This window comes from Prinia subflava, chromosome 2 (assembly GCF_021018805.1).
Source record: "Prinia subflava isolate CZ2003 ecotype Zambia chromosome 2, Cam_Psub_1.2, whole genome shotgun sequence".
In the NCBI taxonomy this organism is placed as follows: domain Eukaryota; kingdom Metazoa; phylum Chordata; class Aves; order Passeriformes; family Cisticolidae; genus Prinia; species Prinia subflava.
The window spans coordinates 58,622,569-58,640,689 of NC_086248.1; the positions used below are offsets into that span (position 1 = coordinate 58,622,569).

Genomic DNA, 18,121 nt, shown 5'->3' on the forward strand with positions numbered 1-18,121 from the left:
CCAATTATTTTGCTGATTTGCTCTAAAAATGCAAAATGTTTATAATTTACATTTGAGCTCCTAGTTCACTAATGTCTAGGATATTTTTTTTAAACCAACCTTCTTTCCTGAAGTCTCCCTGGGCATTCATCATGACCAGAACTGGCAGTTTCACAGCTTCTTTAGTCTTAATCTCATGTGAGTGTGAGCCTAAGAATTTTGTAAGTAAACCACTGCATTTTGGAATGTTCTTCCGCTTGTTGTTTAATACATGCAGTTCATTTCAACATTAACCACACTAAAGAAAACTTCAGCTCTAAGTTTTTAAGGTTGTTACAACAGCATAAACTTTATCTCTTGCAAACAATCTTCTGCTAAATTAAAGACATAATATTTTTGTTCAATTTTGCCCTAGTAAATCACTTATTCTAAAACTTGTATTTTGGTTTCAGCTCATGGTGCAACTGCATGTTCACTGTGTTTTCTTTATTGTCTGAGTGACTGGAGCTGTTTGACATTTACATTTTCAGTGATAAGTAATGAACTGACATTGACTTTGCTGATTAGGAAGCAAGCTGCTTTTGCTCCCTTAACTCCTTCATTAATTAATGGTGTCATAAGACTTCTATGTTGAAGTATATAGATGCCTTTCTACTGTAAGTAAACTTCACAGGGAGTTTTCTGATTATCTAAAATTATAGAAAACTAGAAAAATCCTTCTTCTGTATTATACAGCTTTTTTTAGTATGCCATTGATGACTTTGTCACCACTCTTACTATCTTACATTAGTATTTTTTCTTATGACTTATATTTAGCAACTTCTGTGGCAGCATATGCATTTCTGAAATTAGCAGAAGGAATCAACGAGCATCTTGCTTGAACTTGTCTAATTGTCTCAGCAGTGCAGCACAACATGGTCTAACCTTCATATCTGCAGTGGTCAATTTTGGAAGCAGTCACAAATGCAAAACCAACCAGTCAACCACAAAATCCAGAACATGATGAATTCAGTGAGGTGGTGACGGCTTTTAAGACTCTTTTCTAAACTTCTAAAGCATAACATTTTATGCGTGACTTTATGTGCACGATGCTCAATGTGATTGCTCAGTGTTCACATTTTAATCAATACTGATATACACTTGCTCCTATCAGAAGTGCAAGAGCCCTCAGCTCTGATTTAAAAGCTAATGTCTGTTATTTCACTGATCTGCCTCACTGGCACTTAAAATAGACTGCCATGGAAATGAACAACGTTGGAATGAACAGTACATGAAAAAAAACCCACATGAAAATTAATAACTGAAATGATATTAAGTAGATGATACCCGGCTGTAATTTCAGTGCCTCAATGGCAATGGTACAGGAAGATAGATGGATATGAACATGATGCAATGTTTCATTACTGGGAGTACAAAAAAGCATTTTTTCTCAGGATGCAAGATTCCATTGAGTACTACTGAGAAAATAAAAGTTATGTTATCAGTAGAAAACACTGGTGACGTTACAATTGTCACTTTTTTTTTTAATTAATGAAGAACTGTAATATTCGATTTATACAATTGCAACTCAGAAGTCAGTATCTGTATCCACTTTGAACCTGAAGGTTCAGTTTGGTAAGAGGTAAAGCCTCAGTTTCTTGGAGCTATAGCTAAACATTATTTCAGAGGATTAAATAAACCACCTGTGGAATGGAACCATGTATGTCTGAGATAAAAGCTGAATGAATGCCAAGAGAAAGGTACCTGGTTAACAGAAGCATCTGTATTAGCCACAGGTGAGGGAGAGCGACAGGCAGGTGGAGAAGATATCTCACTGTTGGTTCCCTCCTCCCCAGACTCCTCAGTGACAGGGGAGAGCAGCGTGTGACAGCGACCAGCAGTCATCTGCCACAGGAAAAGCAACCCCAGAGCACAGGAAGAAAATCAGTTACCTCAGCTGAGGCTTGACTTAGACTGAGATCAAAACAACACACGGCCAGAATTACCACAGCATTAATTAGTCATGCTTCATGCTCCTACATTTACCAGCTTAAAAATCTGTTGAATAAATAGTCTCATTTACTTGTCATACCTCAGTATGAAAATGCTCTCCTGTGCCCTAATGCATTTTAAAAGACAATGTAGAGCAATCAACTCAGCAATAACAAATTCAGGTCTGCCTAAACACCTTCTAATATAATCTCTGCTGCATACAGAAATACTGTGGAGAGCTACAGAATATTGGACTATTTGTCTCAGTATCCACGTACAGCTAGAACAACAAGGAACAGAATTTTAATATAAAATACACACAACCCAGTATTCAAACGTAACCTTCTTCCTTCCCCAAAGTTGCTATAGAGGGATAAATCCTGAAGTCTGACACTCAGACAAAAATCCCAGTAGCATCAGCAGAATGCTTGTAATGAGACCCAGTTAGAATCAAACAAAACCAAAGTAAGTCAAACATCAGGTCTATGGCAGTACTTAGCTTTCATTTCCAGTACACTGGAATACATCTGGGAATACAGCAGCATACTGTCAATTACCACATCAACATTTTGACGTGTGAAAAGCCCATAGACTGCAACATCTAATGAAATAACATTTATTCTGGTTTAATTTTATTCCTGCAACTCATCAATTTCTTAGCATTTGTTCTTGCATGCTGAGAGCTACAAAATAAAAAGCACAACATTTGCATAATATTGCTCACAAATTTCACATACTTGTCTGTTAAATAACCTCAGCCTTCATCAACAAGTCTTGAGAACCCATATAAAGCAAAATACAGTAAAGGGAAGCTGCAACTTGTTTAGTTTGCCACACTACAGCCATTTCAAAAGCTAAATGTAGATGTGAGCTGTGGCAATGCTACAGGGATGTTGCAATGATGCAAGAGGAAGCAGCTCAGATAATGAGTACAGTGACCAAAGCATTGCTTACCATAACCACGGAGGGATGAGCGGGGTGTGCTGGCAGCAGGTCCGGATCCAGCTCCTCCATTCCCTCGGACAGCCCCTCCACTTCTGTCACTGTCAGCAGCATGGTGGCATGCTTTGCTTTCATTGTCAGCATCTTGCACTTGGAATTCAAAGACGCAATTTGCTCCTGGTATCCTTTGATCTTCTGAGCCAGCTCCTGCGGAAACATTTTTTTCCCGCTGATGCTGCTGCGGCCGGGAGAGGCCAGGGCAGCGGCAGCATTCCAGCTTTCCCGGCGCAGCCACGCCGTGCGCTGCCGGCGGTGCCGGTGCGGGCGGCGCTGCCGCTCCGGTGACGAGCACGGAGGAGGGACCCGGCGGCGCTGCGACACCGCCGATCGCGGAGGGGAGGCACGGAGGACGGGCTCCTCACCATCGCATCCCGCCCCGGCCTGAGCCCACGGCTGTGAGCTGCACGCTGCAGCAGAGGGGACCGTCTCTCCCTCTTGCTGCCCTATTTCCCCCCGCCCGCGATCCGCTTCCATTTATCTGAGGAAGATGAAGCTCCCCCGCATAGTGCATGCCAGGGAAATGAGGTCACGTAGTGGCCACAACTGCAAAAAATGCCCCATTCAGCTCCCAGCAGGAAGAATGACTTGTGCAAGCAGTAACTCACAAGGTCTAACAGGCTCAAATGTGATAGGAACAATCAGTCACGTAACAAGATTAAATGCAGACTGGATAACTTTTTCTCACTGTTTGGATAAGCTGTCTTTTAATCTCTTTTTGGTTTTGTGTAAGTCTACTGAGTAAAAATTTGAACTGCACAAGACTAACCTTTCTTTAGAAAGAGATGGGGAAACTAGCATAAAGCAGACTACTTTTTAGCTATTGGGGGTTTTATGCTTAGGAAATGGTCTATTTATGTGGCCAAACACCATCATAAGCTTAAGATTTTTAGATAAAAAAAAGATTAAAATGAATAGCCTGATGACTATTCATAAGCGTCTTCTTTCCTACCCTGTACTGTTGCCCTGTTCAGTGTCCAGTTTCAAACCTTTCAATTAATATACTTAAAATAAAAAACAGTGGAAGGGTTTCATATTCCTGCTGAAGCTATTGTTCCTGTCTCCTTAGACACTCAATAACAAGTTGGAGTTTTGATCTAAGAAGTGAAAACATTTGTATAAGCTTGCCTGCTAAATCGGTGGTTATTTGTTCAAGTATATATTTCTGCTTCATTTTTATATCTGCTTTTACTTCTTCAAAACCCACAGGTTTTCAAGGAAAAACTGCAATAGGAGTTGCAAGATCTAGTAGGCATAATAACATATTATTGCAATACCTTTTCAAAAGTAAATAAGACTACTATTTTGGGCTGATAAATTAGAAGTTTTTTTGGTTCTATGGCATTTTAAGTAAGGAAATTCCTCAAAATTACAGTGCAGAACACTCATTGCAAGAAAAAAGTTAGGAACTGAAACAGCTCAAAGACTGAGGATGACACTTCACTGCTTGAGTTTCAATGGCACCTTGTCACCATCTGTCATGTTAGCAACAAAAGAATATCTCTTGGTGCTCCAAAACTTTCCTTGGAAACTATAAAACATCAAGCAGAATAGTCCAAAACCAAGCTGCAATAAAATCAAGCCATAAATTTAATGTCTAGCAGCTCAAATAGTTATCTGCTCTTTGGCAAATTCCAGTCATTCACAAATGCTCAATGAATGACACATCTGAGCCTCAACAGAAAATTCTTGTCATTCAGTATGCTCTATTCCATCAGATTACCGAGTGCAATGATATTTGTGGTATTAATGTCCAATGCATTGAGTATCTAAAATGCCTCTTTCAACTGAAAACAAAGAAGAGTAAGTGAAAATGTGATTGTAAAAGAATATTAAAAATAATAAAGCATCTTATAAAAGCAATGTACCATGAGGTATTGTATTTTCCATTAATTCTCATGTATGGAAATACTTGCCCACATTCTTATCTGAAATTCTAAAGAAACTCAGGTCAGTAGACATGGTATCTACTTACACACATGCATATCAATACAAGCTTCTCAAAAATCAAGATGTAATTTCCTTCTACTTTGTTCCTTCCTCTTAATTTAATTCTAAATATAGCTACTACAATTGTTCCCTTAAGTTCTTTTGCAGACAGCCTTTAAAAGGGGATGTGGTGACTGATATTTTCTTAAATTAATAACACACCTAACAAACAACTTGACAGCTGTGACTATTGAAGTAGTCTAACATATGGTTCAGAATATTCACTTAATGTTATGCTTTTTCACAGGTATTTAGCAGAGAAAACACGAGCCAAAAATATGCTTATCTCAGTCTTTCAAATCCCCTTACCCCTAAATGTGGAAAGCTTGCACGTATGAAATGTGTCTGTTCTGGCTGATCCCAACATGCATTATCATAAAGCTGCTGTCTTCCTGCAGATATTTAGGACCACTCCTAGCTACTAAACTGGCTCCAATGTACAGAAAACTTCAAGCTGCCCCATTTTTAATTCCTTCCTGCCTGCAGCATTATTCCATCCTCCAGCAACATTACCCTGAATTGCTGGTCCCTCTCATGCATTTGCTGTTCCAGTATATTTGAATAGAGAATAGTAGCATTATCAATTATCCAATATTAATAAAACCCATTGTTTGTATATGCAAACTGCTCGTGAATTAATACTAAATAATAGTTGTAACAGCTGGATAGAAAACGAGCAACACATGTAACATCAGGTTATATTACACACCAGGAAGGATAGCTTTAATTATAAGGTGAAGAAATGGTGCCATCTGGTGCCAAAAGTGACACACGCAGATCAGTGGTGCAATTTCTATGCTAGGAATTACACAACAGGCAGATGGAGGTGAAAGGGGCTCAGGAGGAGCTCTCAAGCCAGCACAGCAAGAAGGCTGCACAGAGACTATTATGACTTTTTGAAGGGCTAAGAATCCATGAGTTTGTGGGCAGGACCCACAACTCAAGAGCACAAAAATCTTCCCAACAAAGACATTAAAGAAACCTTTGGAGTGAATGGTGCAGAGTTTTCCTCTAAATCTATTGTGGGTTTCCTGTGATTCAAGTCTCTTGGTATTCTTTACAGAATGTGACTGGTTTGAAAATGAGCAAGTACCTTGGGATATACATGCATCTATGTACAAGTTCTTTAGGATACAGATACGTACATATGGATCACCGAACGAGTTGTGATTAACTGACCAACTGCTCAACTCTGACTTCTGAGACATTTCTCAGTCAAGTTCTAATGTTAACTGCTCCTTAATTATGCAATGCTTTTGTTTATCATAATGTTGTCTGAAGGTTAGGCTATATCTAACTAAAACGAATTGTCCACATTGTACCAATAGCAGGAGTTCCTCTCTGGGATTAAGCCTATCTGCTCAACTAGCCTTGAGGAAATCTGAATAGCAACTCAGCTATCTTATGCCTGTTGCTTATGAAAGGTTGTCTGGGTCAGTGAGCTGCCACTGAGGCCAATGTTTTGATGCATTTTGGGTCCCATACCTCATTACGTGAAATCTGGACCTGGAGTTCCTGGATGTTGCTGGTTGCTATTGGCTTGTCTTGGATCTCGCGATGGGCACTCTCTATCATCTGCTGCAAATGTTTCATTTCTTGCTCATATTGCTCATACTGAACCACTGCTTCCTAGAGAAAGGGAAAAAAGATTGAGTGTCTACATGAAAATTAATTTTCACTTAATCTAAGCATGACACATCTCCCTCCTGAAGTATCTGGCACTCACATCTTGACAAGCAAAGCAGGAGTACAGTCAGGAAAATGTCTGTTGATAAATATTGTGAATTGCCATGATTTGAATAGTTTCATTTATTTAAGTATTTCCCAAACCCACAGTCCACATAACATGATCTTTTAGATTTCTGATGTAAGGTGCTGTAACTTCTGATTCCAACAAGTACCTGAACCAAGCACAACCACAAAAAGATAACCTTGCTTAGTCTCATGATTTTATTATAAAGCATTTTCATCTGCTTTTTCACTTCAGGTGTTCATTTGTGACTACAAGAAAAACTTAGATATTACAGAAAATACAGCTGGGGCACGATTATGAAGATGGATTCAGATAATTATCCCACCAATGTAGTATCAGTTCTTTCTATCACAGACACATGAGCAGATTGTCTAACCCATTTTTAAATTCTTCAGTGTGACATTGTAACCTTTCTTGTATTTAAGGATCATTAATTATCCTTAATTATCAAAAGTCTCTTCTGTTATCCAACTTGAAACTCTGTAGTTGCACCCTAGCCTATGGAATATGCTACATATATTCCTATCACTAAATAGCAGAGAAGAAAAGCTTATTCTCTTCTTTGGAAATACCTTTTATGTGTTTAATTATAAATAAACAATGAAACAAAATCTAGTTTACTCGTATTTAGCAAAACTTGAAAATACAAACTTAATAGACATTGAATGGTTCCAAAATCAGAAAACAAACAAATATAAACTATAAATAAGGAGAATAAAAGTAATTATTTTTATACCACAAAATTAATTATCTGGAAAGTTTTTATGCAATCTTCAGAAACAGCCAATGTTCTATTAATGTATTATTAATGTTATATTATTAATATGCCGTATTAATGTTATATATATTCTATATATAATGTTATATATCATAGAATATATATGCTATATAAATGTTATATTATTAATGTGTTATTAATTTTATTAACTGATTATATATCTTAGAAAATATACAATTGTATATTATCTGTTTGTCTAGTTAATCCTAAAAAATTACAAAAATCATAGCATATCAGGGAGAGAACTGAGGTGAGAGGCTGATGAGTAAATCAACAATTAACATGGTCATGAATATTACAGTCAGGACTAACAGAGACTTAGTGGGGAAATCCCCGATGGTGCTACAGAACAGAGGACTGCAGAAAGATGTAAATTCTGTGTTTTCACCACTATTTGCATGCGGCTGCTCGAGTTCCTCTGCGTGGCTGCCGGGGTGGAGCTGCACTTGCCTGCATGATGTTGCACTGCTGAATGGCGCTGTGCTGCAGGCGGCTGGCCTCCTCCTGCAGCCGCAGGGCGCTGTGGCACAGGGGCAGGCTGGTCACCACCTCCTCGGGAATCCTCAGGGCGCTCTGGCACTCCTGCACGGCCTGAACCTTTGGCTTCAGTGACTCCATTTCAGACAACAGGTGCTAGAAACAAAGTCAGCGCCACAATAAACCAATTTTTCAGAAATCCCAGAGCATTTCATGCAGCCAAAGAAAAATAATATGTTCAAGCAATAATAGAAATTTTTTTTCTAAAAAATTTTCTAAATATAATTAGAAACACTTTCTCTGGAGTTGCTCATTGTGAAATGAGAATTCTTTTAAAGAGTATTTAAGCAAGAAGCCCATACTCTAGATATAAAAATAATTAATGAAAAAGCATAGTAGTACCTATTGCTAAGTGTCCAAGTAAAAAAAATATATTTCTTATAACAGATTTGAGAAAATAGATTTAAAAACTCCAAAAATCAAAGCAGCACAAGAGTAATCTATATATACACATATCTCAGTGTTAAAATCTGAGTGGAACTCCCTGCTGGGACATAGAAGCACGTTTTCAAAACAGCACCTGAATCCCATTGTATTCACAACCATCCTCTGAAAATACAAACCATAGCTGAAAATGTTGCTTGAAATTCAAAAGGCAATCAAACAGAAAGGAATACAGCAACCTTTTTCTTTGAATAATCATAAGCTGTATGCCTTTGTTAATAGTGCCTATTCTATACAAGATGTCCATTCAAGCAGTCTGTTCAAATGCATGAGAAGGGTCTTAGTGCAATGTTTGGAGAATAGATTTGATCACCATTCTTTTTATCTACATTGAGGAGTTTAATGTATGCACAGATATGAAAAAAACAAAAACAAAACCAGGAAAAGGAAAGGTTGATAAAAAGGGCCTTAGCACATTAGAAAAAGATTTTAGATTCCATAGATATAAATCAGCTGGACAATGAGACAAACAGGGATAGAGAATTTGGTTATGTCCCTTCCCTTATAAATAGGGGACGATATAGAATAAAGAACGATAGCTAAGTGGAGCTGAAGTGCAAACTGATGAGAGGATTGTTTGTTTTTTATTTCTGCAGTTTCATGACATGGCAGACAATCTAACCAGAGTTTTGCTATAGTGACCTATTCCTCAGGCAGCACATGTGGGACCTCTCCCTTGTCAGACCCCATACTGCTGCCAAAGGGTGTCTTTATTGTTCAGTCAGCACCCAGAGGCACCCTGGGGGCTGTGTGCCAGCCAAGCACTTCCCAACATCCCCTCTCTGGTCTGGTGAAACAGGTGCACAGGGGCTACAGCCCCTTTCTGTACCAAAGAAAGCCGTATTGTGAGACCTGCTAGAGCCAGGACAAAGAGTACACATAAAACTCAGTGTAAACTCCACGTTCCTTTATTCTTATGGTGGGTGATGTGTTTCACTTACACTCCTCAAGGCCACATTCTCAAATCTGTTTGCAAGTCCCCAGAATAAAGACTGCATATTTTAATGAAAAGGAAAAGCTTCTTCCATATGTTTTTCTGCAGATTTTAATCCTAAAGTGAACCTGCTAACATCCAGTTTTTACTGGCAGACTGAGACAGTTAAATCTCCATATTAGCTTGCAGAAACACATCTTGAGAAACTCAGAAAGCTATGATTTCTCTTACTTTTCCTGTTAAGAAACTGAGACCAAACTAACAAACTGACAAATCTCCATAGCAGATCAAATGCAGTAGAGATAGCCACAATATCTTATGGAGATAATTCAACTAAGCATTCCAAAATGTAACTGGTCTGAAGGAAACCTGAATTATTTCCTATGCTCCAGATTACTATTGGAGAAGCTAGCAATAAACTATATCATTATGTCTCTATCTGTAAAATTATTATAACAATCTAGACTTCCTTCTGAAGTACTTTAAGAACCTCTTGACCTAGATAAGAATTAGGCTTTATTACAATTATTAATATGGATTAAATGGATTGGATGCACACTTCTCAGAACTGCATCAACCTAAGAACGGGCTCATCAAGAATTACACTTCAACCATTCCCTCAGAAGGAATGATTCTTCTTGCTCCATGCCTTATTTCCTTGGCAGTATCTTGGGGCTACACTCTGAAATGGTGACCCACCTAAGAAACACAAAAAATCAGTTTCATCAACAGTCATTATCCTTTGTGTAAGGTCACACTAATCAAATATTAACTCTTAGGTCTGGTCTTTTACCTGTCTATGAGAAAGTTGCTCTTTCAAGCTCAAATGGCCGAGCTCTGGAGATGTCAGCGTGGCTTGGGCTTGCTCCAAAGCAGCCTGTAGGGCTCTCAGCTCAATTTCAAATTTCTTCATATCCTGAAACACGTTTGATTCAGGGATGAATAAGAGGAAAAATAGAAATCAACATATATCTGTCTGGATTTTGCAGGTACATCCCCCTTACATCCAGTGCAAAAAACAATTCATAGTTTTGACAGTTAATTTTAAATGTTTAAAATATTAGATAAAAATAGCAGTATTTTGACCGTCTAGAAAAAGGGATTGCAAAGGCAGAGTTATTAATTTAAGTACTTCAAACTCAAATACAGCATATGCTTTATAAACTGAAAAAGCATGTTTATTCTTTTCATTGCACTCATTTGTAGAGGTAGGCCTTACACTATGAAATTCTGGTCTGGTCCAGTACTGATCTAAATTAATAAAGAACAGCATTTAGATATCATTTAAGAGAAGAATAAAGGAAATAGCAGAACATAAGTGTCAACATATACACTTTTCAAGTATTTTAGCACGTAGGTGCTCAGTGCTATTTGAGACACACCATTATCCCAAAAATATCCATCCAGAAAGGGCACTTATAACAGGACCTGCAGAAATCTTGTGCCCATCTGAGTCAGCACCTGAAGGCAGCATCTAGAACAGTGCACCATACCTGACTTTAGACAATGAAGTCACGCCCTGTATAGACCACAAATTATCTTCACCACCAGTAATCTCAGTAGTATGATGCATACATCACCCTAGATGCCAGCTAGCATTAGAAAAAACTGTTTTCATGTACCTTGGCAGCATCTTGGAGGTTTGGCAGCTGCACTTTGATAACTTGCTGCAATTCCTCCGTGCGCCGCCCCAGTTCCAGCACTTGCTGTGACATTCCTTCAGTACAGTATACACTTGCCAGGTAATCAATCCTCTCACTCATGGCCTCAAGATCACCGTGAATCTCTCCAGACTCGTCAAGAATGCTCTAGGTGGAGATACAGGCAAATTGAATGTCAGGTTTCAGACTCAATGACACATATCTTTTAAGTATATTTTTCTGCAAACTCTTCAGTCTGTACACAGTCGTAAGCCTATGATTAAGTTCCACTGATTTCCTGTAAGGCTTAGGCAATATGCTCAGTTCTGAAGCTCTGCTGAAGTGCTTCAGCTTATAGAGACTGCGAAACAAAAGGTTAAGTTATGAAGCTTCAGCAGCTGTACTTATCAACAAATTAATTTTAGTGTTTTGCTATACACATTTATCTGTAAAAGTATAATATACACAATCTATGGAGAATATTTGTCCTGGAAGTCTCATATACCTAATAGAAGGTAGAAGAAAGCACTTGGGTGAAGTGTTACAGCAGGGCAGGAGTTGTTAATGCTGCCTAAAAAAATCACTGACAAAGTGGGATGGCATTGGTTAAGCCTTTATCATCAGATTTCAAAGCAGGGAAAAAGCCACAGCAAAACCAAACCAGAAATTCTGTCTCCAGCTTCCCTCAGGATAAATTGCCTGGAAACTCCTATTCAGAATACAAAGTTTGACATAGTACACTGCACTAACATACAAGAATGCAGCTGACAATTAAGTAATGTAGACATAAAAACCGTAATTTATGTTTGTTTTGGTATTAGTGATACATTATTATTATTATCGTATGATGCCTTGATTTCTTTCACTCTGTCATGTAACACCAGGCAAGTTTGAACCTCATCAAAACATCCCACTAATCTCACACACACATTCCACACACAGACGCACACAGAACAAATTGCACAATCACAGGGACAGCAAATTACTCTGATATGAAATGCTTAGGAAAAGGATTGGAAGAAACTCTTCTGTTAGGTATCAGTCTGAGAATATTTGGTATAAAACTCATTAGATGAGAACAGAGGCTATTCCAGTTTAGAATAATGGAGAAAGAAAAAAAACCCCAAACTTAAAATTGTGTTTGATTAACTAAAGCTTTAGAGTATGAGCGGCAATAAACTGCTTGGTGTGATAGAATCACAGTGTGCAGATATGTTACTCGACAAAAAGCTTCTATGAAACCAAACTACTTGAATAACATTCAACTTGGAATCACATTTTTATTCTACAACGTATCTTTATTTCAGTTTTCAAAACTTCAGACAACTTCAAAACCAATTAATCATTTTTAAGGCTTGGGTGAACAGTCAAAGAAATCTAGCACTTTAGGAGGAAGTAGAAGTCCATTGCTTTGAAAAGAGCTTTTTATATACACTGCCTTTTAAATTTCATAGGGCACATAATCACCTGGTAGGCTTTAAACTGATCACGAAGCTGAGAAGAAGAATTCCATGTTATACTACCATGCACTAGGATATTTGCTTTCTCAATCCATTTCAATATGAACTCCAGCATCTCATTGTATTCTTCCAAGTGTGAAGCAGCCTGGATAAAAGAAAAATTTGCTTAAGCCTAAGATGTAATTTTGTACAATTCTTGGAGGATGAAAAAACTAATTTCATTGTTTTAACCTGGGGATCATTTTAACAACTTTTCCTTCCTTCTTACTTTATGTAGTTAAAATAGGTCTGTTTACAGTAGTAGAGACTATCTATTTTGGGGGAAAAAAAGGAGCTATAAGAATGTGGGTCACACTGGGAGAGTCCATTAATGATCAAATATTTCTCTGGAGGGTACACTCCCCGTGCATATTTCTGCCTCACATGTGAGTTCCAAAATACTTTATCTTTCTATTAAATCCTCTAAATCACCTTTTTTTTTCTTTTTTTTTTCCTTTTTTTTCTTTTTTTTTTTCTTTTTTTTTTTCCTTTTTTTTTCTTTTTTTTTCTGAGTCTGCTTTGTCCACTCAGTCTGCTGTATTTCCAAAAAATGGAATGTTGCCGTATTTCAAAATACAGGACAAAAGTTCTGCTTTCTGATTAATCCAATTTCTATTTAGAAAAGGAGTCATAAGGCACAATTTTCTCTTCAGCAGGAATAATTTCAGTTATGTTCATGAATTTCCTCCTTATAAAGGATGAATCAAATCCAATGCGACCAAACTGTATTTTCAAGCAGTTTTCAGTACCTATAATTTTTTATAATAAGTCCATTTTTTGATGCTGAACAAAAATGTCCTAACGTTAAATCTCTTTACCAAGTACCTTTGACTGAGTTCTTACTTTGATAATAATTTTCTATCTCTTCTTAAAAACAATTTTTCAGAGGAAACTGAAAAGAATATTTTGAAGTTTTCTTACAGAAGCAACTTCATGCATGCAGAAAGGAGAACTCATATTTTATCAAGGTATTGATGGCAGAACCATAGAAAATCCATTTATTTGTTTTGGCTAGAGTTTTTTGGGGATAAGAACAATTAAGAAAAAAAAAAGGAGAAAGAATTTGAGATACTTTTAAGGGAATACATCTTTATGAATGCCAAAATATTGCATAAATATTATGTTATTATCAGGGCAAATGTATATAGGCTTTTCTATTGAATGTACAAGTTATATTCACCTTCTGTGGATTGCAACTAGAGCAAAATAATTCTTTTTTTAACTTTTGTGTTTAATGCTGCAAATACAGGTAACACTGACAAAACAGAGACCCTGAGAAGCACGAGGTATTGTTTTGAGGCATGCTACTGTGAGATCTGCAAATATTTTAGGGCACCAAAGGAACCAAACAGCAGGCGATTTCTGCAAGGGGGTGTTAAAGCAGCATCTGAGAATTATTTCACCCTCTGATTTGACCTGTGTCTCTTTGGAATGTGATGCAAGCCCTGACTAATAATAGGCACATGTGCCAAGGAATGCCCTGTCTGGCATAACTCCAGGAAAACAGATGAGATGTTTGCATGCTCCTTCTGGTTCTGCGAGGAAACAGCAGAAAGGATTTAAGATCATACCTGACTGAGCTTGGCTGCTCTGTACTCAGCCTGCCGTATGGTCTGCTGGTGCAATGCAGTGAGTTTCCCTATCCTGTGAGCTAGCTGCTTAGCCAGGGGCACGTTCTGCTCTGCAAAGTCCTGGACTGATGCATCTAATTCCAACAGCTTTATATTGCAGCTGTCCAACTCGTCACCAAGGATCTAGACAGAAAAACAATCAAATCAGTGATCCAGGAAGTGTTAGCTTTATGGTTGATTATTTCTAGTCCAACTTGCAACTTTTATACCCTGTCCAGAGTCTCCACAGTTTTTTCCATTTTTAAGCAGGAAAGCAGAACAGCAGGATGTTTGGTCATGTCTTAAGCATGTGCCATTACTCTTTCTCCTCTGACTTCCTGGCTGAAATGGAAAACCGTTTTCCCTGCCATAGCCAAAGACTGAGCCACTTCAGTGTGACATTAACTGTTCTCAGACATCTTTCTGTGTTTGTTTCTGAAACAAATTGTCAGCGAAGACTGCCATGACAAGGATTTTTATTTATTGGAAAAAGATTTTGTTTTATTGCTGTCTTAAAATATAGGTTTATAAACTCATTAAAATGTAGTTACTCATTAATGGATTAAGAAAACTTTAATTTTAATTTGAAATTTGCATTTTCATAGCATGATCTTGAAGAGGCTACTGGTTATTTTTGTATTTGTTTATTATATTCAAGGTATTACAAATTAATTGTTTTTGTAACATAAATAAGTCACAGAATCATATTACAGGTTAGGTTGGTGGAAGGGACCACAGTGGGTCATCTGGTCCAACCTCCCTGCTCAAACAGGGTCACCCTAAGGCACATGGCACAGGAGTGTGTCCAGATGGTTCTCGAATATCTCCAGTGGGAGACCCTCTCTGGACAACCTCTTCCAGTGCACAGACACTGCACAGTAAAAAGTAAGTCCTCATGTTCAGCTGGAACTTCCTGTGCATCAGTTTCTGCCCATGGCCTCTTGTCTCACTGCTTGAACAAGCACTCCAGCGTCTCTCCACTTTTTCCTACAAATTTAAACTGCAATAATTCAGAACCCTGCTACAGGTGCTTCAAGAAGTTACTTCAAGCTCTCCAGGTTAGGGCTGTCCTGGCAGACACCCTCGGAGTGCAAGTTAGGATCAACTGTTATGATAAATCAGTATTATTCCACAAACTTGGAGACATAACTTTCTACATGTAGACACAAAGACAGATGTTAAACTGCTCATCAAAATACAAAGACACACATATTACAGCAAGCATAAATAAACATATTTACTACAGATATTATGCAGAATTTATATGCTGTTTGTGAAGGAAGGATCCATTTGACTTGAGTCACATGGATTTAAAGCAGATTTTTATTTTATTTTTTCACAATCTTTTTCAAAGTTAATATAAAAATATCTACTGCTGCAACCAAAGCCAACCCAGTCTCAAGAGTATCAGCTAAATGCTGACATCAAAGCAGTTGAAACATTACTACATCTCCTGTGACAGAGAGTTTTCATTTATGCAACATAAGAAAGCAGATTTCACTGGCTTTCTGCTTTCTTACTGAAATCAAGGAGGTGCATCAGGGATATAGTTCAGTGACACTTGCAAAGCAAACAGCATTTTGGAACATCTCAAGCATCTCATGAAAATAAACAGGTAATTTATGACATACCAGTCAAGCTAAATCTTCTCCTATTTCCTATGCTTTGCTTAATTCCAGACAGTAATCCAGCCAAGTTTATCTTTGACTAGTTAAAATAACAAACCAACAACAAAAAAAACCCAAACCCAAACCCTAAGCCAACCCCTTTTCCATCTCTCCTCTCTCCAAAATCCATTACTCACATATGACAATCCTGATTTGGTCATTACACTTCAGTACAGATGATTTTTTCTGAGTGTGGCACATATGTAAGATTAAGCAAACCTTCAAAAAAAACCAAGAGTCCTTTGCACTACTCTTAATTGCATGAGTAGTACTTTACCTCATTGTTGAGCCAAATGATGTGAGATGGGCTACAAGTAAAATTCTATTAATCTATTTATCATAAAGAATGATCTTTTCAGTACAGACTGAACAAGGAGCAGTTTGAAGGTTCCTCGGGTTTTCCCAGATTTGAGTCATACTTATTTAAAAGGAACTGTGAAACTTTGTCCATCTGACTGTAACACTCAGCTGCTTCCTCCAAATTCTGTTACCTGTGTGGGCCAGTTTTCAAAGAATATTGTTTTTTAAATCTCATCAGTCAACTCTTATTTTTGTATAATTCTCTTGAACTACATTAAAAATCTGTGTCCTGCAAGTCTTCACAAACACCACTTTGGTATGAAGTGAGTGTCTCATTTCAGAAAAATTTATAGCATAACCACATAAGGAAAGCCTTGTCTTACCTTTTGTTCAAGTTTAGCTTGTGCTATATCATTTGTTTTCTTTTTCAGTTTGGAAAGAATGGTATTTAGCTCATTTGCTATCCCTTGAATTTTCTGTTCAAACTCTTGATTCAATGTTTTTATTTGCTGAGTTTCTCTTTCTTTGGTTTGAATCTGTCAATAATAAGAATTAAATTCAATAATCAGAAATCACCCCTCCTTAAAGGAAATTAACTTCATTTAACTTTAATTCAAATGATGAAGGTAATAAAACTATTCCGTGTTGTCACGGTTTGGCCACAGCAGGATACCAAGCTATAAAGCTTGAAGAAGGGCTGTAGATCTGTTACACACTTATCTACTGCACTTTACCTGATCCTGTACAGTTACAAGGGCCAGTCCAACTTCTGCTAAATGAAGAGAGAGTTCAGAAGGCAAAATGGTATAAAGTCCCAAGTATTTATTCTGTTGTTGTTCAGCCAGTTTTTCAACAGCCTGACGATGAGTAGTAACTTCACCAAAGAGAGACTAATGACAGAAAAAACAGTATTGTTAATAACAATGAGAATATATCTCAAATACCTTTAAAATAAAATATCACAGTCCATCATCTAATTCATGCTTTATGAATTTGTCTAGTGGGCTACTAAAAAATTCATTAATATTGTCTAATTTGAATTTGTTGTGGGTTTGAAACTATTAACATTCACTAGCAGATTAAAATGAAGATAAATATTGTGATTTGGAAGTTGACAAATTTGGTATACCTGCAGCTCCTGAAGTTGAATGTCCACTTCTGCATCAGGGCTTAATAAATATTCTTTTGTTTCCTGGATCCATGACTTCACAATATTAATCTCTGCTTCAACCTCCTCACGCTCCTTCAGCTCTTGTTTCACCACCTTCATGCCTTTTTTAACTTTCTGTTGCATACTTCAGAAAGAAAGAAACAGTAACTATTTGTGAAGAATTAAGCGATGTCTAAAAACACAGCTTTGTCAAAAAATACTGAATAATAAAGATAATGATTAGGAGCACCACATCCAGAGAAATAATTTTGAATAAATCAAGTTTTACATGTCCATTCTTGGGTTTTATATGTTTGGACATGAATCATACAATTCTTTTGAAAAAGTGCAAATGTATACAATAGAGATCCCTACATCTGAGCTCACCACCACAGACTGCCCTCACTGTCAGTAGAGAAAAGAGGGAATTGCATGGCATGAATTAGGATTATTCATTGTCATTCCAAAAAAACTTCTAAAATAGGTCAGAAAAACTGTTTATTGTTTATTATTGTTTATTTCTCTACACTAATTAGAGAGCCTTAGACTTAACCTCCTCTGGTATTGATAACTAGAATGTAAAAAACCGCCACTCCTATTGATGTGATTTGCATTGGCAGATGGATAAGTTATGGATCAAGCATCTGAACATGGCCTATTTCCACATTTGCACTCAGACAGAATTTCTGCACTTTCCTCAGGAACTTGGATCTCCTGTAAAAAATGACACCTCTGTGGAAGTTCTGTTGGACTACTTTTAGCTCTTATACATGTAACATAGATCTTTGATATTCCCATAGTTCATCCCTGTTTGCATCACCTTGCACAAATGAATCATGCCTTATTTACATGAGCAGGAGGTCATCGCAGA

The 18,121-nt window shown here is 37.4% G+C and overlaps 1 protein-coding gene across 13 annotated transcripts in view; it reads right to left on the reverse strand.

Annotated features, from left to right (window-relative positions):
* Nucleotides 1-18,121, reverse strand: part of SYNE1 (spectrin repeat containing nuclear envelope protein 1) — a 294,687-nt gene that overhangs the window by 100,756 nt on the left and 175,810 nt on the right. For 11 of the 13 annotated variants that reach the window (XM_063390127.1, XM_063390123.1, XM_063390131.1 and 8 more), the window contains exons 81-91: nucleotides 17,230-17,395; nucleotides 16,835-16,990; nucleotides 16,484-16,636; nucleotides 14,095-14,277; nucleotides 12,492-12,629; nucleotides 11,007-11,192; nucleotides 10,178-10,300; nucleotides 7,920-8,102; nucleotides 6,424-6,567; nucleotides 2,905-3,099; nucleotides 1,723-1,863 (exon numbers count right to left, since the gene is read on the reverse strand). In XM_063390127.1, the coding sequence (XP_063246197.1) occupies nucleotides 1,723-1,863; nucleotides 2,905-3,099; nucleotides 6,424-6,567; nucleotides 7,920-8,102; nucleotides 10,178-10,300; nucleotides 11,007-11,192; nucleotides 12,492-12,629; nucleotides 14,095-14,277; nucleotides 16,484-16,636; nucleotides 16,835-16,990; nucleotides 17,230-17,395 (1,768 nt within the window). The remainder of the gene's footprint in view (nucleotides 1-1,722; nucleotides 1,864-2,904; nucleotides 3,100-6,423; nucleotides 6,568-7,919; nucleotides 8,103-10,177; nucleotides 10,301-11,006; nucleotides 11,193-12,491; nucleotides 12,630-14,094; nucleotides 14,278-16,483; nucleotides 16,637-16,834; nucleotides 16,991-17,229; nucleotides 17,396-18,121) is intronic. The other 2 variants (XM_063390128.1, XM_063390126.1) reach the window with 1 other exon arrangement.